A 24,794-nucleotide genomic window follows, 5' to 3' on the forward strand; every position below is an offset into this window, starting at 1 on the left:
CTTTTGCTGTGGTGGTGCGTAGGGCAGCTGAGGTTTTGACCTTAGCCTGCCCTCAGTGGCGGTCAAGAAATACATCAGAGGTGCTTTAGCTGAGAGTTGCCCCCTTAGGAGTCCTTACTCCCATTCAGTGAAGCCCATAATGACGTCCTACTTGGGGCTTGGTCCAAGGCCTGCACAGGATCTCTTGTACATAGGGCAATTGCCAGTCACCATTGTCCCCCTCCTGGGGGCCCCAGTTTCTTAACCCAGCACTCCACCATGGAAAGCTTGGGGGTCAAGGCCTCCACTTCTAGGATCAACATCCAGCTCGTCCCCTCCCACTCCACTGGACAGGGAATCCAAAAGGATTGATACCTTTGGAAAGAGGATGTTTTCTTCTGCCAGCCTTGCACTGTGGTCGGTGAACACCTCGTGCCTTTTGGGTCAATATTTACATACAATCTGGGACTTGATGACATAAGTGCTGCTCATGGTCTTGGAGGAGACCCAAGTCATACTCTTCCAAGCTACTGTGGATAGGAGAGATGCAGCAAAGTTCACCATACGATGTGGACTTGACACAAACGACTCATTGGGTAGAGCAATTTAATCATCGGTTGCCCTGTGGTGCCACACCTGGCTGAGATAGACGGGGATGTCAGGGGATGTCCAAGACTTGCTGATAGACATGCCCTTTGATGGCTTTTGCCTTTTTAAAGAGAAAGCAGACTTAGCTCTGCAGTGTTATAAGGACAGCATAGCTCTGGCCCTTGTGCTTGTCTAAGGCCCCTCGTTGCCCCCAGTCTGCCTTCTGACCATTTTGTGGCAGAGAAGTGGTCTCCACCCGCATCCATACTCTCCCACCCGCCCTGGCCTATAGGCTTCCCATCCTTTTCGTGGCAGATGACACAGGCCCCATAAGCCTCGTGGGACAGGAAGCCAGAGGTCAGGTCGGTCCATCATCTCCCTCAACAACCGCACCCTCCAAGCCCCTTTAGTTTGCCCTCCAACCATCATGGTCATCCAGTGGGAAGCAGCATAAGCCATCATCTGCACTACTTTTGGTCAGTAATATCGGACCATTGGGTTTTGCAGAAAGTCCAAAGTGCCTACTCCCTTTCCTTTGTGCCTACCCCTCCACCTGTGCCACCCATTTATGACCAGCTGACGGAGGACCACCTCTGCTTGCTCCATCGAAAAGTGCTGGCTCTGTTGGCCTAAGAAGCCATTGAGAGGTTGCCGGCATCAGAAGTAGGTAGTGGTTGCTATTCCTGCTACTTTCTGGTGCCCATGTTTAATGTAGGACTCTGTCCTACCCAGACCTGCACCCTCTCAATTTCTTACTGAAAAATTCAAAATTCAAAATGCTCATGCAAGTTCTGTTTGCCCTGGATCTGGAAGACTGGATAGTAGCGTTGGATCTATGGGATGCATATTTCCTCATCCCCTTCCTGCCTGCCCACAGATGTTACTTGTAGTTCACAGTGGGCCAAGAGTACTTCAGTTTGCCGTGCTCCCCTTCAACCTTACCAACTTCCTCAAGTGTTAACACAAGTAATGGCGTTGGTTGCAACTCATCTTCGGAGGTCAGGAATTTCAGTTTTCCTTATCTCGATGATTGGCTGTTGAATACAGGCTAACCACAGCCATTTCCAGACTACAGTGAACCTTCTGCACTTGCTGGGCTTCACTATCAACGTGCTGAAGTCACACCTGACTCCCTCTCAACCCTCCATTTCACTGGAGCTGTTCTAGACACTGTACAGTTTTGGGCTTATCCTCCTGAGGAACAAATCTAGAATACGCATGCTATGATACTGATGTGTCAGCTTCTATCTGTGATTTTGATGAGAAAGACTGTGAGGTTGTTCTGCCTGTGCAAATTAAAGGTTATCTTTCTGCCATTTTGGCTTTTTTTGCGGTTGCTGGACCAACTGTTGTTTTTTAAGTCACCTATTGTGGCTTGGTTCTTTAGCGGCTTGCAGCACGTGTTCTCCCCCTGCCACCATGCTCTTCATTATGCCCAAGTGGGATTTGAAACTGGTTTTCACTTTCTTGATATGTGCACCATTAGAGCCTCTTCACAATTGCCCTCTTAGGCTCTTGACCGTCAAGTGGCCATGCCATCGACTAGGAAGATCAGTGAATTACAGGCACACTTGACACACCATCCATACTCTGCTCTTTACCCAGACAACCTGGTTCTCAGGAAGGACACGTGCCTCCACCCTTATATGAATTTAACATGCACATCTTACTAACGTAAGTAACCAAACACTGTTTGTGAGCTGTATTCAAGGTTTAATAAGTTGCTGATCTCAATATTTACAGAGCCATTACATCACACACTTCAATACCAGTAAAAAAGATAATATTTTCTATTTAATGTGGGGGATTTCACAGATAAGCTTCATATTCTGCTTCTGCTTTCGTGAAAGATTACACCCATTAGTACTACAGAGGTTATGGAAAACTGGGACTGCATACACCTTGCTAAATACCCTTCTGTATAGCAAATTGTCATATCTGTTGGATGATGTCATCATTGATGTGATTTCTAATGTCATCAATGAGGTCATTTAACATGTCATGAGGGATGTGATGTTATAAGCAGTGCATGGTGGTGGCACAAGTTATAGTTAGCTCAGTAAACAGGTCAATTTGTTTGTTTGTTGTTATATAAGCATCAGGTTTTATGTTACCAGACCACCTAACTATAAAGTTTACTTAACCCTTGTTTGTTTTTCATTGAATTTCTACGTTTTTTTTTTAACATAAGCTGAAATCTTATCAACATACTTGTAGGAAAGTGGCGTATTATGCAGTGATGGTAGTTTGGCTTCACTACATAATACTTTCAGGATACACAAAAGATGGTCCTTTGGATTCACATTAATAAATCCTTAACTCATTCCTGGTAGTGTGGCAAAGAGCAGCCAGGCTTTACTAGAAGAACATGTGTTAAGCAGTACCAACGTGGACAATAAGTAATTGACATGGCTCGAAAGAATTCAGACGCCGATTTAAAAAAAAAAAAAAAAAAAAAAAGCAGTTTTTTGTATTCATTTAGACACCAAAACAAAGTAAGTCAGATACATATAACAGGAGTTGTGCATTTTCAAAGGAAAAATAATTCAATGCAGTTCAAGCTGGCAAGCATTTACCGTTGTGGTCATTGAAAAAATCCCTAGTGACACTCGGTCACTTGTGGGGTGAGTTTGGAGGAACCCACTGGTAGTTAAGGTTGTGCGTGTCCCAGGACCAAGCTTTGACAGTCAGACAAATTTTACCTTGCTCGTGGGGCCCTGGTCCAGAGGTGCCCTTGCTCTCCTAGGTGTTCAGCGTGGGAGCCATGGGTGCTGAAAAATGGTACTTGTGACACTTGGTCACTTGCAGTTCGAGTTTGTGGGAGCTCAGTGGGGCTTAAGTTTTTGTGGGCCCCTGGACCAGAGATCTTTCCCTCCGGAGGTCCTGAGGAAAACAGAAGCTGGCTGTAACTCGTTGAAGAGCTGGACTACACTCCCCGCAATACACTGGACCACCTGCTTTTGGGCAGTACCTCGGAGGGCCCAATGGTCAGCACTTCCTCGGTTCTGGTAGGTGCTTTTTACCTGCGATGGGCAGGGGACTAGTCCCCCTTGTCCAAGTGAGTCTAGTCTTGCCTTTGGCTCACAAAGTGTTCCCTATTGCTGGGGGAATCTGTCTTTGGTCCAGGACGAGCCTCATTCGAGCAGTTCAAGGAATGTTGCAGCAGGTTCAAGGTATCACGCCTTTGGTTTGTGCAGTTCACGTTGTTGTCAGTATGGGTCTTCTCTTGTCCTTTCTTCGCAAGCTGTTGCATATCTGAGGTTCTGGTGCCAGGGTTGCCCCTTAAATCCTAGATTTAGGGATGTTAGGACTGTGGGTGCAAGTAGCCAATGGGCTACTAGCCCCAGCGGTTAATCTGCCCCTGAGGTGAACACATTGGGTGGGTTGTAGCACCTTTTCTACCGAGAACCCCCTGTTTTGCCACTTTTCAAGATGGACAAAGTATTCCTTGGCTGCACAGACCAGGCTGCCCACCGTAGAGGTGTGGCAACCCTTCTAGGGGTGTACGCCTCCTGACTAACTTATTTTCCTGCCTTCCCGGATTCAAATGTGTCTGGGGGCAGGGGGACTGCTTTGTCCCTAGGGGCCAGTCTGCTTGCATACCAAAGGCGGTGTGCCCTTTGAAGCTCACTGCCTTGATGTGCCACTTCACTAGCCTTCTTGGGAGGGAGGGAGGAAAGGAGGTTTGAACTCCTTCCCATCACAGCCATTGACTTGACTCCTGGGAGTGTTTACACTTCTGACCAGGGGATCAGAATCCTGTCTTGGAGTTCTTCTATTTGCTTTCTGTTTAGCCCAGCAGGGCTCTGCCTGTGCAAATTAAAGGTTATCTTTCTGCCTTTTTGGCAGGAGGCCTGCTGCTGTGCACTGGCAGCCAGAGCACAGGAAAACGGGGGGAAATTGGTGGACATCCGCCAAGATGGCTCTCTGTGCCCATGCCACATTGTCCTCAACACAAAATTCATGTCAGGGGTGAAAAGGCATGCTGTTTGATACCAAACATTTTGGTGGTACCCTAATGTAACTGGCGACCTCTAGTTTACCGGGGTGCCAGCCCACGGTATTCTATTGATTGTTGTTCACTTATAATAGCCTTTATTGGGGAAGGCCATGATAGGGACATATAAGCTTGCACTTATATGTTCACACCTTTCATATAATGCACTCTGCCATCTGTGCTCAGGAGGCTTTCATTGGGGGTGACTGACACATATTAAAAGTTCAAGCAGTTTGTGCTGCTCCTGCAGTGGCAGGCCTGCTGTCAGTAGTTTACTTGGGTCACTGAGGATGGGGCAAACAGTGCTTCAGGCCCTGGTGACCCCTTTAACACCCATGCCCTGGGTACCACTAGTACCATATACTAGGGACTTATAAGGGATTTAAAGTACTTGCCAATTGGGACTATCAATTCACGTGTACCAATTTTGGGAGAGCACACTGGCACTAGGGCCTGGTTAGTAGCCTCCAATGCACTTTCATAGTCATAACAAACAGCATCATAAAGGGCACTTTCCTACAATACCTTACTATAATGTCACTTTAACGTTTATTTTATTTTTTTCAGTGAATTTCTGGATTTTTACTATATTCTCCAAATTCTCTCACTGAAGAAAGCCACGGGCAGTGCGCAGCTTGGGTTGACAGCAGGCCCTTCCCTCAACGAGCTGCAGACCTCCAACCTCATGCGGTAGGCCAGTCGCCTACAGAGACCCACCCCATATTTTTCCATTTTTTTTTAGTTATTTCTTTATTTTTGTTATTACTGCAGCTGAAGTTCTAATAGTGGTAACACGGGACACTGCAAGCTTTCACTTGTTGATGTTTGCGGAGTTTGTGGTATCAATGCTGCAGCAGAGCCACGAAGCCCCCACTCACAAGGGCCAGGTGCTTAGGGTACCCCTTACCTGCCCCCTTGTATCTTTTTCTTCTAAACAGAGGACACAAGGATGGAGTCCTGAAATGGCAGCTGCAACATTGTACCAAATGGGCGGATGGGAATAAAAAGCCCTTTCATCCAATAAGAATGCTCTATTCTTTAAATTTGCAGACCACAGGACCAACTGTCCATATACCAGAATATCTTGAAAGTTGCTGAATGGATTTACAATAGCAAAATGCATACTTTTAAATTTGGTGCAATTCTTTCCAGCCCTTTTTCTAAAATGTCCTATAGAAATGAACATGTAAATATGATGTTTTCAGCCCCCTCCCCTTAATTCTCTTCCCCTATTCCTGTTGTCTGATCACCCCAAAACTTTCCAGGAAGTAGCTGGGGTGAATTAGCTGCTTTTTTTTTTTTAAAGAAAGTTTTATTAATATTTGTGTAACAGGAACGTCAGCCAGGGCATCAGGATCTGTTCCTGGATCTGGAATGATGCTGCCCAGGTTACCACCATTTACCCAGGCTCCATTCCGTCTGGCCCCTGCCATGGTGCTGCTATAGCTGCTTAACAACTAGCCCATCGTAGACATCGACCCGGCACTGTCTCGGGTCAGTTCGATGTCGAGCCCAGCGTCATTCCATCCCCATCATTCCGACGTTCCTTCACTTGATTAACCTATTACTCCCACAGGAGTAATGAGGATGTGGTATATGGTTCTTTTGAGGACCCTATTGCTGACAACAACAGGTATGAAGAATTGGCCGATGCCTGTGTTCTTAGCACCTCACCAGACACTGTAATGTTGTCACCTCCTACCCAGGGCTCGAAGGAAGGTACATCATGGCCACCCTGATGCATAGGGCTGCGGAGGTTCTTTACCTTAAGCTTTCCGTAGCTGAGGTCAAGTCAGTTGTTTTGACTGAGGTGCTTCAGGCAGGGGCAGGCGCCCAGAACTATTGCTGCCCTTTAATGAAGCCCTTCCTGACACTTTCCAGGGGGCCTGGCCTAAACCCTGCACAGGGGCTCCTGTGCACTGCATAATTGCCCAATTACATTGTCCCGCCCCAGGGGACCCAGATTTCCTTTCCCACCACCCGTCACCGGAGAGCCTGGTGGTACACACCAAAATCAACCCAAGCACGTTCCCTACCACATCACCAGATAGGGAATCCAAGAGGCTGGATACCTTCGGGAAGCACTGCGGTCGGTGAACTTGGTTACAGTCTACTGGGTTATCGGAAGATGTTCAGTTATCATTGATTGGCATGCCATTCAATGGGTCCTATTCTGTTCATTGAAGAGGCAGATCTCAAGTGCTTTCGCAGGAGCAAGATCACCATCTGATATTTGGGGTTTCTCTTTTGACTCGGCCGCAGCAGCAGTCCTTTTTCCTGTACTGCGGCCATAGCAGGGGCAATTTAGGGTATCCACAGTACCAGCCTACCCAGAATGAAGGCTGGCTTTATCCTTTCGGGGTCGAGGCCGCAGAGCCCAAGGAGGAGGCGGGAACTATGGCCATAGTTCTACCTTGTCTCCTGCTCCTAGGTCTGCTGCAGCATCAAAACCTCTTTAGTGTGCCCTCCATCGAGCACACGCACTTGGGGGCAGGATCGGACATCACCTGCCTCGGTGGTTCAGCATCATCGCAACGTTGCGTGCTCCAGATAGTACAGAAGAGGTACGCACTAAGGTTTGTGGACACCTCACAACCCATCAACCAGGAATGGCTGACCTTTTTACTTAAGATAACCCTCTTCTCACCAGCCTCTAAAATTAGAACTGTGGTGCAAATGTATGATGGATCCAACGCTGGAGAAGAATCAAGTTGCTTACCTGTAGCTGTGGCTCTCCAGCGCTGGTATTTTTTATTTTTTTTTTATTTTTAGATTCATGTGTCCCATTTCCCTCCCCTACTTCAGAGGCTTTCCTGCATCTTTAGACACAGCATAATATGGGTGAATCTGGCCGCAGGGGAGAGGCTCTCTATTCCCCACCCCCCCTCAGTGGCCAAGGTTTGGATAATGTAGTGGATGCCTTAAATATAATCTCTCTTTCTGACGTTAATTAACACAGTAGACGGACTACTACTTAATCCTAGGATACCAGGGGTTCCTAGCCCGCTAGGCAGTATTCACAGGAATATTCTAGATACCAACACTGGAGAACCGTAGTTACAGGTAAGTAACTCTGACCCAAAAATGTGCCTCTGCTGCATTCCTCTTTTTCTCTCTGTTCTTTTCTCTGTTATGTTTTTGTCTGTTTAAGAGCCGATGCTGCATTTTGCCTGTGTCAGTAGCATTACCACACATTCCGTTGTTATTTGGAATGCGCCTGTGTTTCATTGTCCTATGTCCATGTTTGTGTTACTTCAATAAGTGTATTTCCATAACAAACAACCAAATACTTTCAAGCAGTGCTATTTGATGCTTCGTTATCAGGGTAAGGTCACACTACTATGTAGTGGACACTGTTGAAAAGTAATGGGAACTATTCAGAATTAGTCACCTGTTCCAGCACTGTACCCTCTTCAGAGGCTTCACATCTCCCTTTATGTGAATTTCTCCTGCAGAGCAAACTGGACATTTGAACTTTACATCTGGTCCGACGGAACAAGCCATGCACACAGCGTCTACCTCTGCCAGCCTGCCTTACTGCTCAATGGAGTATGCCCAGGTCTGCTTCCATGGACACCGGGATGCTGTTAAATTCTTTGCATCCGTTCCAGGTAAGAGGAGCAACTTTTTTTTCTTTTTTCTACACCACCTGGCAGTTGAAGTCCCAAATAGATTTGATCTTGTAGTAATGGTGGTGGCATGAGCATGTGTAGAACGCAGACGTTCTTTAATATTCTTTCAAGGCATTTTTGATCTGCCTAGTTGAATGGTCCTAAGTCATGTGCGATTTTAGAGGAATATGTGGTCCCTTTTCTTAGTTTTTAAATCTCCAGTGACAGCCTTCCTCATCTCAGTCTATACAAGGATAAAGTTTGGTTATTCATAGCTGATCGTGTATAAACTATGGACAGCCTTAGTTAATTCTAGAACATTAAAATAGACTGTAGACTGATAGTATGGTCATAATGTGCGTAATGGCAAAGCTAAATTTTGTCTCTGCTTCAGAGGATCTTCACTGATAGTCGGAAATGTAAGAATAATTTTAGATTGCATTCAATACCCCCAAAAACGGCTTCAACGATATGTCTAATATTTGCCCTTATTTCAGCAGAAAAGTTAAAAAATCCAAAATGTCCATATGTGACTGAGTACTTTCTGAAAGCCTATCGTAGACTAGGATTTCTGAGTTCAGGACCTTTAAACAATTAGAACAAGTAACCTCTTCCCTGACTTCTTTGCAAGATCTATTGTAAAAACATGCTAGGCTTGCTTTGAAAACGCTTACATTGTGAACTCTTCCTTTAAGGCGCCAGGAGTTTTCACTACCAGTGATACAAAATGTGCCAGCAGTTGCTTCACAGAATAATTATTTTTTTTCTGGCTGTTGTTACTGGGATCCTAGGAACACACTGGGAAACCCCTACATGTTTCTTAGAATCGTCAAAATTCACGTAATTTGCTTTTGTGTAATTATGCTAAATTTGGGGAAAGCTCCACAAAAACAAGCATTATTATGCAAAAAGCACATTTGTCACTTAGCACTAAGCTTTACAGCAAAATTTGTCCTCGTGTCAGTTTTTGATTCAAGGATGCATTTTGGGGTAAAGAAAATTACATCGAAAATACAAGTTGCACAAACACCGCTCACTTTCTGCCCGCTTACGTTATTCCCACACACTACTTGTAAAATGTTGTAGCGAATCACTAATAATTACGTGATGTGGCATAATAAATTAGTAATTTGTTAAGCATGCTACTCACCCGGAAGGGTCTCAAGGCGCGCGGAGGGAGAGTTGCTACTGCTCGAAGAGCCAGGTCTTGAGACGCTTCCTGAAGGTCAGGATGTTGACGGGGAGGGAGTTCCAGGTTTTGGTGGCAAGATGGGAGAAGGATCTGCCGCCGGTTGTGGTATGGTGAATGCAGGGGACTGTTGCAAGGGCAAGGTTGGCGGAGCAGAGCTTCCGTGTCGGGACGTGGAAGTTGAGACGCTCATTGAGGTAGGCCAGTCCGGCATCGTGGAGAGCTTTGTGGGTGTGGATTAGGAGTTTGAAGACGATCCTTTTGTTGATGTGTAGCCAGTGGAGGTCTCTGAGGTGGGCTGAGATGTGTTTGTGGCACGGGAGGTTGAGGATGAGTCATGCTGAGGCATTCTGGATGCACTGGAGTTTCTTCTGGAGCTTGGCCGTTGTTCCTGCGTAGAGGGTGTTGCCGTAGTCCAGTCTGCTGCTGACGAGGGCATGGGTGACCATTCTGGTTTCCACAGGAATCCATCTGAAGGTCTTGCGGAGCATTCGGAGGGTGTTGAAGCATGAGATGGTGTTGACTTGCTGGGTCATAGAGCGAAGTGTCCAGTATGAAGCCGAGGTTGTGTGCATGGGTGGTGGGCGTTTAGGACGACCCCAGAGTGGCAGGCCACCAGGAGTCGTCCCTTGCTGATCTGTTGGGGCCAAAGATGATGATCTCGGTCTTCTCCAAATTCAGATTGAGGCGGCTTGCTTTCATCCAGTTGGCGATGGTGTTGAGTCCGGTGTGGAGGTTGTTCTTAGCGGTTGCGGGGTCCTTTGTGAGAGAGAGGATGAGCGGAGTGTCGTCTGCGTAGGAGACGATGTTGAGGCCGTGGGATCGGACGATGTTGGCGAGCGGAGCCATGTAGACATTGAAGAGGGTGGGGCTGAGAGAGGATCCCTGGGGAACTCCGCAGATGGTCTTGGTGGCATAATGTAATTTAGGAAATTTATCTTAACATGCCTAATGTGAAAATCCCCAAATTACGCCAGCGTAATCTAAATTTCACGTAGGCTTTTCACAACTTTTTCCTCAGAGTTTTCTCTCAGAAATGTTATTCGTTCGTCCTAACTCAGCATTTTTATCAACTATCTACAGTACAAAGCCTTTTTCTTGCACTTCTGAAGTAACTTTCCTTTCAATATGTCTCCCCTTTTTATGAAGTGCCCCCATGTGGGAGGAAGAAAGGTCCCTCAGACCCATACAAAGTTTTTGTGGTATGGCTGTCTTCATTACCGAAAGATGTGCAAAAGGACTCTTAAGGACAGAAAGGGAATAAGGCTGTGATGAAAGTTGGAATACATGAGGGCTCAGCAAAGCCCTCCCGGTAGCACTCCAATTCCACTCACAGAGGAAGATCGTAGACAGAAAAGGTGAAAAAAGGTGAAAGAAGATATTATGGCCTTCATACTCACTGACCTGTTCACCGTTGAAGACCACAGCATTGTTGTTTAAAGCATTAACACAGATGTGCTCTATATTGGCACCACTCCTTAGAGTCATTGAGGTCGAGACATGCAGTTGTATTGACTTTGAAGCACTCCAGACAGCCGACAGTGTCCAGCTCATTGTTGATGGCATCCATGTTTTCAACATCACCGCAGAGGACCTCGAGAGCGACACCGGCTTCGAGGACTTTTAGTGTCTTCCAGATAATCATGGATGTTTTTGACATCATCTTTTTCACCTACTCCCAAAAAAGGCATGGGCTATCTCCTAGTGGAGAAACATGTACAATCTTTGTGAACTCAAAGATTGCCAATACAAAAGATCCTCTGCAGGTTCATCCAAAGCTTCAACTTACCTAATTGTCATCAGGTGGTGTCTTACACTACATTTATGTCACCTGTTAAGAAGATTAAAGCAGCCTTCAGGATATTTCTGTCCTCAGGCCCATCCATGTCCCTGAGGAGAACCAAGCACAACACGTATGCCCAAGAATCATGAAAGACATGCATCACTATCTCAGTCTTCATCATGCTCTTCCTCACAAAATAAAGACTCGTCATCATCCACTTCTTCATTGACTACTGCATCTTCAGCAAGAGTATCACTGGTAGATGTTATTACAACATTGTATGGTATATTGGTACCACTGAAGTGGTCGTTATAACAGATACTGTCATCTGGAATGTCTAATAGAGATACTACAACAAATAGTTTCACCACTGTCTCTCCTTCAGTTGGTTTCAGGAATCTTGGAACTGGTGGAATAAACAATCTTGACACCTGCAATAGTGAAAGCAGCAATACCACATCTTTAAAAAAAAAAATAGGAACTAGTCTCCTCATCTGGTTCCTGATTTTCTAAAAGTAGATCTGAAACCAGACTGCATCATTGTTTTGTCAGTCTGAAAAAGCCATACCGCCGGACTTGAATGCTGCATTTCTTGTTTGAGAGAGCATGAGAATCGCACAGCATGCAGAAAGATTTGAAGTGCAGTGCCCGTTGTATTGAAGATGCTAGTGCCACAGCACTCCTTGGCTGTAGAGTGCTGTGGCAGAGAAATATGGGACAGACGCAAGGTTTATTCTCATAATCTGCCTGACCAATGCAGGGAAGACTGAGGAGATGTTAAGTGGAAGTTTATTAGTCTTTAATCAAGTAATCAGCACAGCTATTGATGTAGTGAAACTGGCAGCTCAAGTTTGCTGCTACGGTGTCACAATCAGGAACTCCTAGTTGTTGAGACTCATCATATTAAAACTGTGGACATAGATGGAAATTCTAAAACTGCTCTTCTCTGTTTAATGAGCATATAGAAGAGGAAATAGCCAGAGTGAAAAATGAAGCTGAAATCTTATCCTAACCTAACATTATAGAAAGACAGGCATTGTTACCCAGAGAGGGTTCAGTCCCCTCACCGGCTCTAATGCAGCACCAATAGAAAGAATAGTATGGCCATAGATATTAGTAACATACAAAGGATTGAAAAGAAAAATTTCTTAATCTTATCCTACCAAAATCTCTGTGTGCCAGCCCTCAAAAAGTAATCAGGGACACCTCAGTGCCCTCACCATTCGCCACTCCAATGGTGGACTGTAGTATCTTTCCACATGGCAGAGTGTTTGAAAATCACAAGCGAGGAAGATGCTGACTTGACAAGTATGGTTACTCCTAGGTATTCGAATGATCTGCCTCCCCATCTGGCCCTCTATATTTTTGGAATCTTCAATAGCTGGCCCTGGGCAGAGTATAGGAATCGGAAGATATGGGAGGAGGATACCTCTACTCTTGGGAGGGCCCTTAAGAGTGAGTACTTTGTGTGCCAGACATGGTGAGTTAAATGTAATCCTCAAGTCAATGGGCAACCTGTGTAGCATTCTCATAGCTTCTTCCCCTGATTCAGATCTCAGTATTTTAAGAAGAATTCTGGCTGCCGCATTTTGGACTACCTGCAGTTTTTTTTTTTTTTTTTTTTTTTTTTACATATTTTGGTGAGCCAAGGTAGAGGGAATTGCCATAAACCAGGCGGAATACCACCAGGGATCATACAACTATTCTTCTGGAGTACTCCCGGATAAGATCCAGGATCTTCCGAATGGTTCTTAACAAACTGAAGCAAGTGGCAACAAGATTTTTTGCTTGGGCGTCCTTGACTGGGGCTTTATCTAACCACATTCCTAAATTCTTTATAGGAACATTGGGGACAGTAGGGTTCCCCAGACAGTTAGGCCAGCTGATCCCTGGCATGGGGAATGGGTTGTTCCCCATGGTCATTAGCTAATTTCACCATTTAGTTTTAGGCAACAATTTGCCATCCATCTTGCAACTTTTGCCATGTTAGGGGCTAGTTGGTAATTCTCCAGATTTGGACCCTTATCAAAAGAAACCACTAATTGCGTATTGTCGGCATAGGAGAATATGAACATCCCAAATTCCTTGACGATGTCCAAAAGAGGCCGCATGTAGATATGAAAAAGAGGGGAGGGTGAGTTAGGGCTGAACTTAGTGGTACCCCGCACTAGGCAGGCATAACGTCTGAGACGCATGAATTTTCTATTATTTGAAAAGTGATGTCCTTTACAATACAAGTAAGCCTTTCCAGTGCCATATCTTGAACTCCTACTTCTTAAGTAGATCATGTGATCCACTGTGTCAAATGCCACACTTAAGTCCAACAAAATAATTGCGACCGAACCTCCCTGATCAAGTATACTTTTAAGCTGCTCCATAACTGCTAAAAGTTGCCAGAAAGCCCATTTGCCTGGGATGTAGACACTGGGTACCTTACCTATGCCCCAGGCAGTGTTTTGGTGGGCATGGCACCCTAAGGGGGATGCCATGTCAACTTTACCTCTTTCTCCCCACCAACACACACAGTCTGCAATGGCAGTGTGCAAGTGTTAGGTGAGGGGTCCCTTAGGGTGGCACAACACATGCTGCATCCCATTGGGACCCTCCCTGGTCACAGGGCCCTCGGTACCACTGGTACCTTTTACAAGGGACTTATGTGTGTGCCAGAGGTGTGCCAATTGTGGAAACAATGGTACATTTTTAGGGAAAGAACATGTGCTGGGGCCTGGTTAGCAGGATCCCAGCACACTCAGTCAAGTCAGTAATATCAGGCAAAAGGTGGGGGTGGGTAACTGCAACAAGTGCCAGTTTCCTACACCTGCTTTAAGTGAAAGATTAAGTACTTCAACTATGGCTTGCAGACCTTTGGCCACAATATGCAGCGGGACTGGGTCTGGAGGTGAACCCGATTTAACCGTGCCCATAAATGCAAGAACTCTCTCCTCAATGACCACCTGAATAGATGCCAAATGTGTTGAGACTGAAGTAGGCAGAGTTTTGACTGTTTGAAGAAAGAGATGGGCTAGGTTTCATAATAATGTAGTCCTAGATGTTCGTAACCTTTTTCTGGAAGAAGGCATCTAGCTCATTACATCGAGTCACAGTGGATGGCAGAAGGGTGCTACCCTGATCTCTCACAGTAGTGTGATTTGATGATCTTAACCAATTTCTTTGGAGAATCTGAGGCCTGACTAATTTTCTCCTCATAATAAGAGGCCTGTACTTTTTTAATTTCACTGTGATAGTGCCCGATAGCAGATTTATAATCATTTTTTAGTTGTGGCTCACAAGATTTCCTCTACCTCCTCTCAAGTCTCTTGCAGTTTTCCGTCAGAGAGGTCAGGTGGCTATTAAACCATGGAAAGTAATATATTCCAGGTACTTGTTGAGAAAAAAGAAAGGTCTGAATAAAACAATTCACAAACGTAGATCTATTGATAAGTGGAGCAAAAGTGAAACGATGCGAATGTTAGCTCTTGACCAAATGTTCCCCCACCACAGGGCGACTGGTTGTGCACAACAGACCTTCAAGATGCTTATTTTCACATTGTCATCTGTAAAACACACAGTAAATACATGAGAGCCATTGTGGAAAACACACTTTACCAGTTTGCAGTACTATCTTCTGGTCTGAAGTCAAAATTTAATATCTGTTCAAAATGCATATCAGTAATCGTAGCCCACCTACATCATCATGGAATATTTGTATATCCATACTTAGTCGGATGGTGGATGAAAGCGCGTAATCCCAACAAATTCTTCAGGATTTCAACAATACAGAATTTATTGTTCTCTGTTTAGGTTTACAAATACACCTACAGAAGTTGAAAGCAACAGCAGTTCTAGAGCTAATTATCTAGAAGCTAGAATAGACACAAACCTAGGGAAAGTATTTCCTTTGGAGGAGAGAGTATCTTCATTCTGGGAGAAACGCAATCTTCTCCTGATGACTCCTAATCCAACATTATGTCACATCTCCTCTGTACTGGATTTCATTGCTTCCTACACTGCTATTGTTCCAAATGCAAGACTTCATATGAGGCCTCTCCAACAGTGGTTAGAGGATCTGTGGTAACAGACTCAATAAATGGAAGACAAACTGCAGGTCTTGATATTGCCCGTCACTGTGGTGCAAAAAATCAAGCTTGCTTCAAGAATTCCCTTTCCTCAATCATAAAGCAGACTGGGTGCTACACTTAACTATTTGTAAGTTTGATGAAAGTTACTTCACAAATCAAAAAATTGAAAAATTAGGGAATGGAATTCAAAATTACTCAAAAAAACAAAAAAAACTTTTGGTAGGTGTCACACAACTTTAGAGGGCATTGATTTACGCCTTTCCTTCATTTCTGTTTTTTCATATAGTCATTCCCAAAATGTGTAATTGTCCGGCAACACTGTGCCTCATTGATCTGGACAAGTACAGACATTGGTGGTATCTGAACCTCCAATATTTACTCCATGAAAGAGGTTGGTATGCAAATTGTGCCTGTTTGCCAAGTCTCAAGGCAAACTTTACCACCTAAATCTCTTACCATTGAATTTGTCAGCATGGTTTCTGACGTCAGACAGTATGGGCATCTGAATCTGCAGCAAGCATGTATTGACATATTTAAACAAAGCTAAGCGGCCGTCAGCTACAACATTCTACTACTTTAATTGGAAGAGATTTTGTATCACTTATCAAATTTACACCTGCTGCTTGGGAGTTGAAAATTTGGTTTTGACCAAATTAATGGACCCATTATTTGAACCAGTTCACAGGGGGTCATTGCAGTGTTTCCCATGGAAAACTGCTCTCTGCCTCTATGAACTGTAGAGCCCCACACTATAATCCATGCGGACAGTATGGTGTTAAGGACTTCTCTCCTTTATCATGAAGCTAGACTCAGAATTCCTAATCCATCATTACCAACAGTGTGTGTAATTCAATCTTTATATGTTGGTAGGATTCTTCATTTCTATTTAGAAAGTATCAAAACTTTACACCAGTCATCAGCTATTGTAACAACCATCCATCTAACCACTTCAAACAACCCATCTCCCTATTGGATACTAGCCTTCTTAACCTTAAGATACTTCAACTAGTGAATAAGCCGTTACCAGGCAGGAGAAAATCCCACTTTGTTAGGGAAGAGCCACCACCACAGTTTGGTTGAGAAGTGTTCCTTTTACAGATATTTGTCAAGTAGCTACTCAGAAGTCAGGATTTACCTTAACACAAGATATTATTACACAGTTTCTGATACAAACGTCGACTCTGTAGTTAGACAAGCTGCTCTTAGGAAACTTTTTGGCTTATTCTTTTTAGAGATTATGATACAATCCACTGTTTTCCCTGTAGTTGTTGACAAGAGCTACATATTTATTGCAGTTTTAGCTTGCAACTCAGTTCTAACAGTTATGCCTCTCAGTGAAGATCCATTGACGCAGAAGAAATGGTTATTTATTTGTAGTCCTGGTTCTGCATCATAGAAATTTTCATTTAAGCCATGAGTGATACTCCCTTATTCCCGATTTTCCAAACGTTGGCATCAGGCGTAACAACTTACAATTCATTCATATCGTGCAACATAACTCCAAAAGAATTGACTCTGTGAGGCAACTGTCTGTACAAGGCATTATGGGTAGTGAAAGCTCCTGACACCTTTAATGCTTAAATGGACAGGTCACAACTTCAACTCCAACCGTGTAAGCTTTCCAGCGTGTGCTTCTTCTAGCTACTCATACATCGGAGAACAAGCTTTTACAATAAGTGCTGCAGTGTAGTTTGAGACAAGGTTGTTTTTCTCATGCTTTAAAAGAGCTGAATTCAGAAAGCCTTGCCTCAATAGGCTTTTAGACAGTTCTCTACAGCCTAAGGACATGTTGGTGTCTTCACCCTTCCTTTCTGCTAAATTATGGACAAATATAAAACATGAGATTGCCAATCTAACTTTTATTACTTTATTCAAGATTCCTACAATGTAGTACCAGGAATGCAAGTTACCATTTCTTTTGACTCTGTGTTTTCAGTAGCAAAGGTTTCACAATGAGAAGTCCCTGAGCATGAGCATAATTAACTGGAAAATGTATCAGGTGTCTGGATCTTTATCATTTTTATGCATCATATTCTATGTATTTAATATACCAATAGGCTTGTTGTTGAAGATTCGTCTGTAATTCTAGCTGGGTGAAAAAATGATTAGATGGACCTCTGCAGTCTGCCCTTGCAGCTAGCTTAAACATTTTGCTCAGTAAATTAACACACAAGATACTGTGCCTCTGCTTCCTGACAAAGTCTTTGTAACTTTTGACTTGATCTCCGATTAAAAACATCACACATTAAGTGAGTATTTAAGTCTGGTTGTATATTTGTAGACTTTTTGATGCTATTTCAATAGTGGCATTTTTGGTCTATAGAATGGTAATAAAATTGCAAGTAAAATATGTTCACCTTGGAATAAATATTAGTTTAGTATGTTTACTGACAAAAATGACAAAACTATAGAAAGAACGGAGCTAACACATCTTCACAAGAATATTGATGATTTCAAATACAAAGTTTTTGACACACCCGAGTGATTGCATCTTTTGTAACATGTGAAATAAGTGATTTGTCTGCCAAACCTTTACTATTCTCTGTTATGGTGGGAGAAATGCCAGTGCAGTGATGGGAGGGATGTACGTTTTTCTTCCAGTTTTTTCTAGGAGGAATTACACAATTACGTACACAAGTAGATCTAAATTTCAATTCCTACTTGTATCCCAGTCAACTTAATTGTAAAGAGTTGATGTCTACATCTGCTTATTTGAACTGTTTTTCAGAATGTTTTATATACTTGACAGTACGCTTTGAAGCGTGAACCTGCTTGTAGTAACTTTGAAGGCATTGTATTCGTGGTTCTGTGAATATGCTAATTACAAACATAACTGCACAAGACTGCTCATGTACATATAATGGGTCATACAGGTACAGCCAGTTCCTGTTTGTTCCATATCCTGTTTCTTTGCACTGTATGATAGCCCATCTACAGGGGCCATGCCATTGAGTATTATTTTCCAAGTGCAGTGTATTTTTTAACTTAAATGATGTTTGAAGACCTGGGGGGGGGGGGGGTCACTTAAAATAATATGGACTATCAGACAGCCATTGCCACATGGAACTAGAAACTCTCAATGCCATATCAAAGCCGGATCCTCTTTAACGAATTCCCTTCTCCTTTCAGCTCTTTAGGAATTCTAAATGAGCTGACACCGCTCTCATAACACCAACTCGAAATTGGTGTTACAATAGTCTCTACTTTACAAAGAGTCCTAGCTGTCCATATGTGCTCACATATGGGTGATGTCCCAACTTGTCTCCTTTTTTCAAGCCCTCTCTTCTACATACTTGGACTGTCGCCCTTTATAGAAGCAGAAAACACAGTATATAGTATGAAAACAAGCCCCTGGCTTACACCAAAACTAAAGAAAAATAAGGACCAATAGAGCTGAAAGAAAATGGGTATGAAACTACAATGCCCAAAGTAAACCTTGTTACATTATCACTGCTGCTCTTAAGAAATGTAAAATAAGAACCAAAAATTGCTAATTTTTCTAATTGTGGCAGCCAGGTCCCAAATATGGTGAAGGAGTTTTTCCACTTAATATCAGGCTTACAGGCACCTAAAGCAACTCAAACTCTGACTTGGTTATTTCAACTACTTTACGACAAACTTGCATTCTTTTTCAGGATATGTTTCTCAAAATCAGGATTGCTACTGGGGCAGAGAATATGCCTCTTTCTAAAGTAACTTGTCAACCACACAGTAAGATATGTGTAGATTTAAATGAATTCCAGTGCATTGCTGAAGAACAGTTCAACACTACTATTTCACCTTCTTGCCCTTCAGGTTCACCACAAGATCTTCAACCCACTATCATCATAAAAAGACTGCTGTCCTTGTGTGTAAAAACTGCCTGCTATGTATAACAGCTGCTTGTCTCAGGGATTTTTTCTGAAGGCTTGGAAAATGGCAGTTTGAAACTACTTCTAAATAATGCTTACTTAGGCCCTCATGTCCCAAACAACTCCTTGTCTTTTTTGGGTTATTCGTTGTTAAAAGTGGTTTTCAGCCAACTCTAACAACAGCCAGAAGCCAAATTTCGTTTGGACATGTGCCAAACTGGTTTCCAATCTCACTTTAGTACGGAGTTGGCCTTCTTATCAGCCATTGTTGACCTGAGAAGGATAGCAGATGATTGTGATGGTGGAGCCCTCATCCTATTTGACCTCTCTCCTACGTTTGAAAGCGTCATCCATAAAATCCCCTACTGCACCATCAAAGGCCCTTGAATTCACAAGAACTGTCCTAAAATGTATCTCAAGGCAGTGGCTATGCAGCTATTTTTCTCAAAAGGCTGGAGTTATGAAGTCCCAAAGGGCTCTCACCATTTCTGTTTAATCATTATATGCGACCTCTAGCAGCTTTAGTCCACTGTCCAGGGGCCACATTGTACATGTATGCTGATGATACTCTGCTTGCATTGATCTTTGCCTTGTAATCTGCCTGTAAGCTGCATCCTCTATACCTCGGAGAAGATATTGCAGTGACTTTTGATTGCACGTTAGTAAGGGGGAAGAGGGGGGTGGAAACGCTTCACATCACCTGTCTCTGTAGACTGGAGTACCATTGCCTAGGCCCTCCACCATGGGCTCCCCAGTTGTCCCATCTAAAGCAATTCTCAATTGTGGCATCCAGAATGACTCAGTGCTCCTTTTAACCATACAGGTTTCCAAAGTTACTCCATTATTCTTTCTTCAATTAGAGTTTCTCAAGAAAATCTTTTTTTCACAGCCAGAAAAATCCACATGCTCCAGTTATAAATGCACAAATTCAATACAGGCTCAAATAGGCAAACACAACTCTGCTTACTTACCTCTGCCAGACAAACATCTATGAAGACCACTCGTCGGTGTTATGTTACCCCTTGCTCTTAGGACCTTCCATTGGCTTCCTGTCCAAGTCATAATTACATTTAAAACCCTGACCGTAGTCCACAGAGTACTCAATGACAGTGCCAAAATCGAAGTTCCAACAAATTTGCCTTCATATGTTCTTCGTTCTGCAAATCTTAATCTTTGACCTATTGTGAGATCTAGAACAGTTGAATATGGAGAAAGCATTTATTTCTGCAGCAGCTGATCTATGGAATGCTCTACCATCCTCCTCTTCGAACAGAAAAAATTATCAGATGCTTTTGGAAGAAGTTAAAGACGTGTTTTAAAGTGTCATTTTTTAAAGTTATTTTAGTCATAACAGATGTTGTCTTGTGGTCTTACTTTCATGTGCACTTCATAGTTGTAGACTGCAAATAAGTATTTCCTTAGTGCTAAGAGGTTCGTAGTGAATATGGATAAAATAAATACATAATTTTAACTTAATATTTAACAGACCTGCCCTCTGCTAAGTATTCATTGCTAACTTTGCTTTGCCTCCAAAGGTTGCATTAACCCAACGTTAGCTGAAGCGAGCAGAGAAGAATGTAATGGGCGTGCTCTGACCACCATCTTGGTGATGAGTGGAGGTGAAGGATACATTAACTTCCGAATAGGTATGTAATTAGAGCTCCAGTGATGTCATTATGGTTCCAAACCAGATTTAACAATAGGCTTAACATTTGTAGCATTGTGTATTACTTGTTTTGCAAAGTGTTTATGATTGTTGGTCCAACAGCTCTTTCTTTTTATTACTCTTTCTCCATTCTTTTGCTGTAACTATTCATGGCTCTGATTCACCATTCCCTTAATTTGTTGTTCCCCATGTTATGCCTGCCTCCGGGCTCTGTTCCATCATAAACAAGTGGATTCTGCTTCACCTCTCCAAGAAACCACAACCTGCCTCTAAAGGTTTATGTGCCCAGTTGAAAAAAAGTGGACACACCTCCTCAGCAGCCACACCATTTCTCTTACTAGTTCTTGTTTTCACTCATTGGATTGGAGCGGAGCCAGCTTCTCTCACACTCAGTGACTTCCTATGCAGGACTCCATTAATGTTTTATCTAAATTATAGCTACCATCTGTTATGACTGTAGAGCAGGGTTGTTCATCCTCTGTTCCACAAAGACTCTGTTTCATAGTGGGATTTTGTCCCAGCCCTCACCTGGACGTGATGGTCCCGAGTTGCCATTGTACTCTGGGATTTTATCAGTCTCTTGTTTTAGATATGGTGCTGATGACCAAGAGATTGAGCATGCCTCCTTCTCTGAGCAACAGTTGAGATCCAGTTTGTCTGGTCCTTCGAATCCAAGGAGCTGCACAAGTAGGTAGTGCCAACTCCTTCTTTAGGGGGCTCCACCAGGCTGACAAGGCTTGAGCACTGATAATGTACTAGATCTTCAACTCCCACTTTTGCACTTTATATGGGGCCATATAGTTCACCAGGGCTAATGCATTTTTAGTGACATTGTCAAAGCATTTATTTTACTGAGTAATATGAGGTAGCGGTTACATGGTTTAACTCGTGCATTATGAAGGTATTAAACTCATGAGGCTTTTGGTTGGATTTTAATACAAGCGCAAGAATGCACAATGCGACCTGGAGGTTCTGCGAAACCTGTTTGTATATAACAAAGCAATGCAAAGCAGTTTTGCTGGTGTCAAGTGTACAGAGTTATATTAAAGGCTATAGAAGCAGTTTCCTTTCCTATGACCAGGTGGCTGGGTACCCACAATTTTATAATTGGAGAAAGCCTACAGAGTACTAGTGACAGGGTCATCATAAAAGGTAACATTCATTTTATCTTAGTTTCTCCTTCCCTTTATTTCCACTTGTTTATTCTAATCTTGCCTTGTTTCTTCCTCTGTTTCATCCCTGCCCTTTGTGATTTTACAGGTGATGACACGGGGGACTCGGAAGAAGGTTTTGGAGATTTGCTGCTGATGGACCCAAGGCAACAGCGTTCTGAGAGAAGTCACCTTATTGTGTGGCAGGTGCATAGCTGAAAGGCTTGATAGTACGGTGTGAGCTGAGCTGAAAACATGCTCCCTTCTATTAATTCTATAGGCTGTTAAAGGCATAAACAGGAACTGGCTCTCCGTTGACAGTGCGCAGATCCAAAAACACCTTCAACGGAAGCAAGAACATTGATAATCCTGATACTCATCTGCAACCGAATGAGAAGGAAAACTGTATGGAGTAGAAGGGACACGGTCAATATACCTTGCCTGTTTTGCCTTCTGCCACACCAGCTATTTAAACTTTGAGACTATAGAAGTTGCACTTTCTGGAAGTGAATAGCTAATTAAGTCATCAAGTACAGTTGTGTTCACTCCCGGTCGCAACACTTGATACCTTCCTTCTACCTTAAGCTGCTGCTGTCGTGGGAAATATCCCATCCCCATGTCCTTTGAGAAATCTTGCAGTGTCTGGTTTCTAGGAAGGAACTATACTGTAAGAAGTATGGCTTGCCATACAAAACACAGCTGCTGACCATTGATACACCTGCTGAGCACTGGCCTTCCTTAGGGCAGCTTAAACTCACTGACATCAAGATGCTTCTGAGATGCCATCAAGTGATCATCATGAAGCTGGAATATTTAGGCATGCATTAAGAGTTTGTGTTGACAAAGTACAACCGATTGGCTTTGATTTTTGTTGGTCTTATTTTCCATGTTTATTTTATTCATCCGTCCATTTTTCATAATGACCTGCCTTTCACTGTATCAATAATTTATATGTGATCTCATACTGCATAAGCCTTTCTTAATTTGTGTAGCAATCTCCGCTCCATCGATAACAAATGTTTATTCTAATACAATTATTTTTGGGGGTAACAATCTGTGTGTTTTTAATGCAGTATAATTACCAGAGACCGTATTCCATACATATGCTGCTCTGCCTGATCTACCTTGTTATCTCAACTGCTCTCTAATTGTGCCTGCTTTTTACTAAAGCCTGCTCTCTACCATTTATTTTTTCTTGTTTTTTTTGCCTTTAATGATCATTTACAGTGTTAATGTATTCTGTTGCTTATGAGAGTCTGGGGTGGAGGCATTTTTTAAATTGCAAGTTAAAAACAAAGATGTTGTGTGCATGTGCATATCTTTGGTATGATTGGAAGTACAAGCACCTAGGGGCAGTACTGAAAACTGATGAGGTCAGCTGGGAAGACAGTACAACAGCCAATACATGTGATGGCAGCCTGAGTCCAGGTGCAAGAATGTAGCAATCCAGGTCTCCTGTTTCAACCCCTAACCTGCATGAGTTGAGAGCCCATACCAGCATGATGCAGAAAACCAAGCATCCATGGGATTGCTGAAAGAGATCATAGCATACTCCAGTGCTTCAAGTAGAAAGTTTGAGGCTGGCAAATAGAGAAAGAGACAACGAAAGGGATGAAAGAAAGGTATCTTGGGACAAATTCCGCATGGAGGTGCCTGGAGTTCTGGTGGATGGAAAAGTTTGAGATGTTGTTGCAACCAACAAGGAGGAGCTTGGTTCAAAGGGCTCTTTGTAGGTGCTGTGACAGATCTGCGGTATCTCTCTTTAGTCTTCCCTGGAGTAGGGAAGAAACACTAACTGTGTGCTTTGGGAAGACAAGTAACAGCTAATGTTGGATGTACTGTTTATACCAGGGTGAACAAATGTCTGTTCCCTCTCCAGAGAGTAAACAGGCTGTATAAGCTGATCCTCTGCATTCCAGTGTTGAGCCTGATAACTCCACTTCGGGTGATCTAGTGCAACTGAGTGGCTGACTTCCTTGCAGTCTGCCATTCAGTCTGATAACTTGTCATCCCCTTGTCTGAGTAATAGATGGTATTTATGGTGTTACAGTGTCCTGTCCAAAGATTCCCCTTGTTCACCTGGGAAAATTCATGACCAGGCTAACTGAAACTTATGCCCTCACCATGCCCAATGTTGTCATCAGTGATGTAATTTGAGATTATCATTGATGTCATAATTGATGTCATTAATCATGTCATGTGTGACGCAGTCTATGAGGTCATAAGCAGAGCATGATGGGGGCACAAGTTCCATTTAGCTCAGTAAAAACATTGCTGGTGAATTTCAGTGTTTTTTGTGTGTAAAATGTTGTGTGTTAACTGACATTTTCACTACTTTTATATTTGGATTTTTCAGTGAATTTACTTTTTTTTTTAATGTAAAGTTAGATATTATTACCATACGCAACTATAACCTCATTCTCATTTTAACCTTTATTTTTCCAGTGAATTTCTAGGGGTTTTAATGTAAAGTAAGATCGCATTACCATACCCCAACCACTTGTGGCCATCCAACCTCCCCAGAGTGCACAGCCAATAAACATGTTGTCTCCAGATAAAAAAAAGTAGTTATACTGCCATCTTTCTGTGTGTGAGATACATGTTTTGAAGAGCGTGAATTGCACCATGTAGCTGAAAATGTAGTTCCTATAGATCCTTAAACTTCCCCATTGCAAAAAAATTAAGTAAAAGGTGGCTGGCAGGTTAAGCGTGTATTAAAACAAAATAATTACTGCCACTTCAAGATGTCAGCACCTTTCAGCTCTTAGCATGCCTTCCACTGGCAGTTTACTTCACAAACTCAATTAGTTTTCTCTGATCATACTCCCTGGATTTGCTGATTTTCTGCTTACCTTTTAAGGACTGATTCCTCACAATTTAGATTTTCAAACTAAATTCTA

At 43.1% G+C, this 24,794-nt stretch overlaps 1 protein-coding gene across 2 annotated transcripts in view; it reads left to right on the top strand.

Moving 5' to 3' along the window:
• The window catches only part of LOC138246226 (C-Jun-amino-terminal kinase-interacting protein 4-like), a 545,850-nt gene extending 522,770 nt beyond the window's left edge, over positions 1 to 23,080 (top strand). For both annotated transcript variants that reach the window (XM_069200626.1, XM_069200625.1), the window contains exons 26-28: positions 8,020 to 8,175; positions 20,613 to 20,723; positions 22,004 to 23,080. In XM_069200626.1, coding sequence (XP_069056727.1) covers positions 8,020 to 8,175; positions 20,613 to 20,723; positions 22,004 to 22,113 — 377 coding nt within the window. In that variant the 3' untranslated portion in view covers positions 22,114 to 23,080. The remainder of the gene's footprint in view (positions 1 to 8,019; positions 8,176 to 20,612; positions 20,724 to 22,003) is intronic.
• The last annotated feature ends 1,714 nt before the right edge of the window (positions 23,081 to 24,794 follow it).

This window comes from Pleurodeles waltl, chromosome 7 (genome assembly GCF_031143425.1).
Source record: "Pleurodeles waltl isolate 20211129_DDA chromosome 7, aPleWal1.hap1.20221129, whole genome shotgun sequence".
In the NCBI taxonomy this organism is placed as follows: Eukaryota; Metazoa; Chordata; class Amphibia; order Caudata; family Salamandridae; genus Pleurodeles; species Pleurodeles waltl.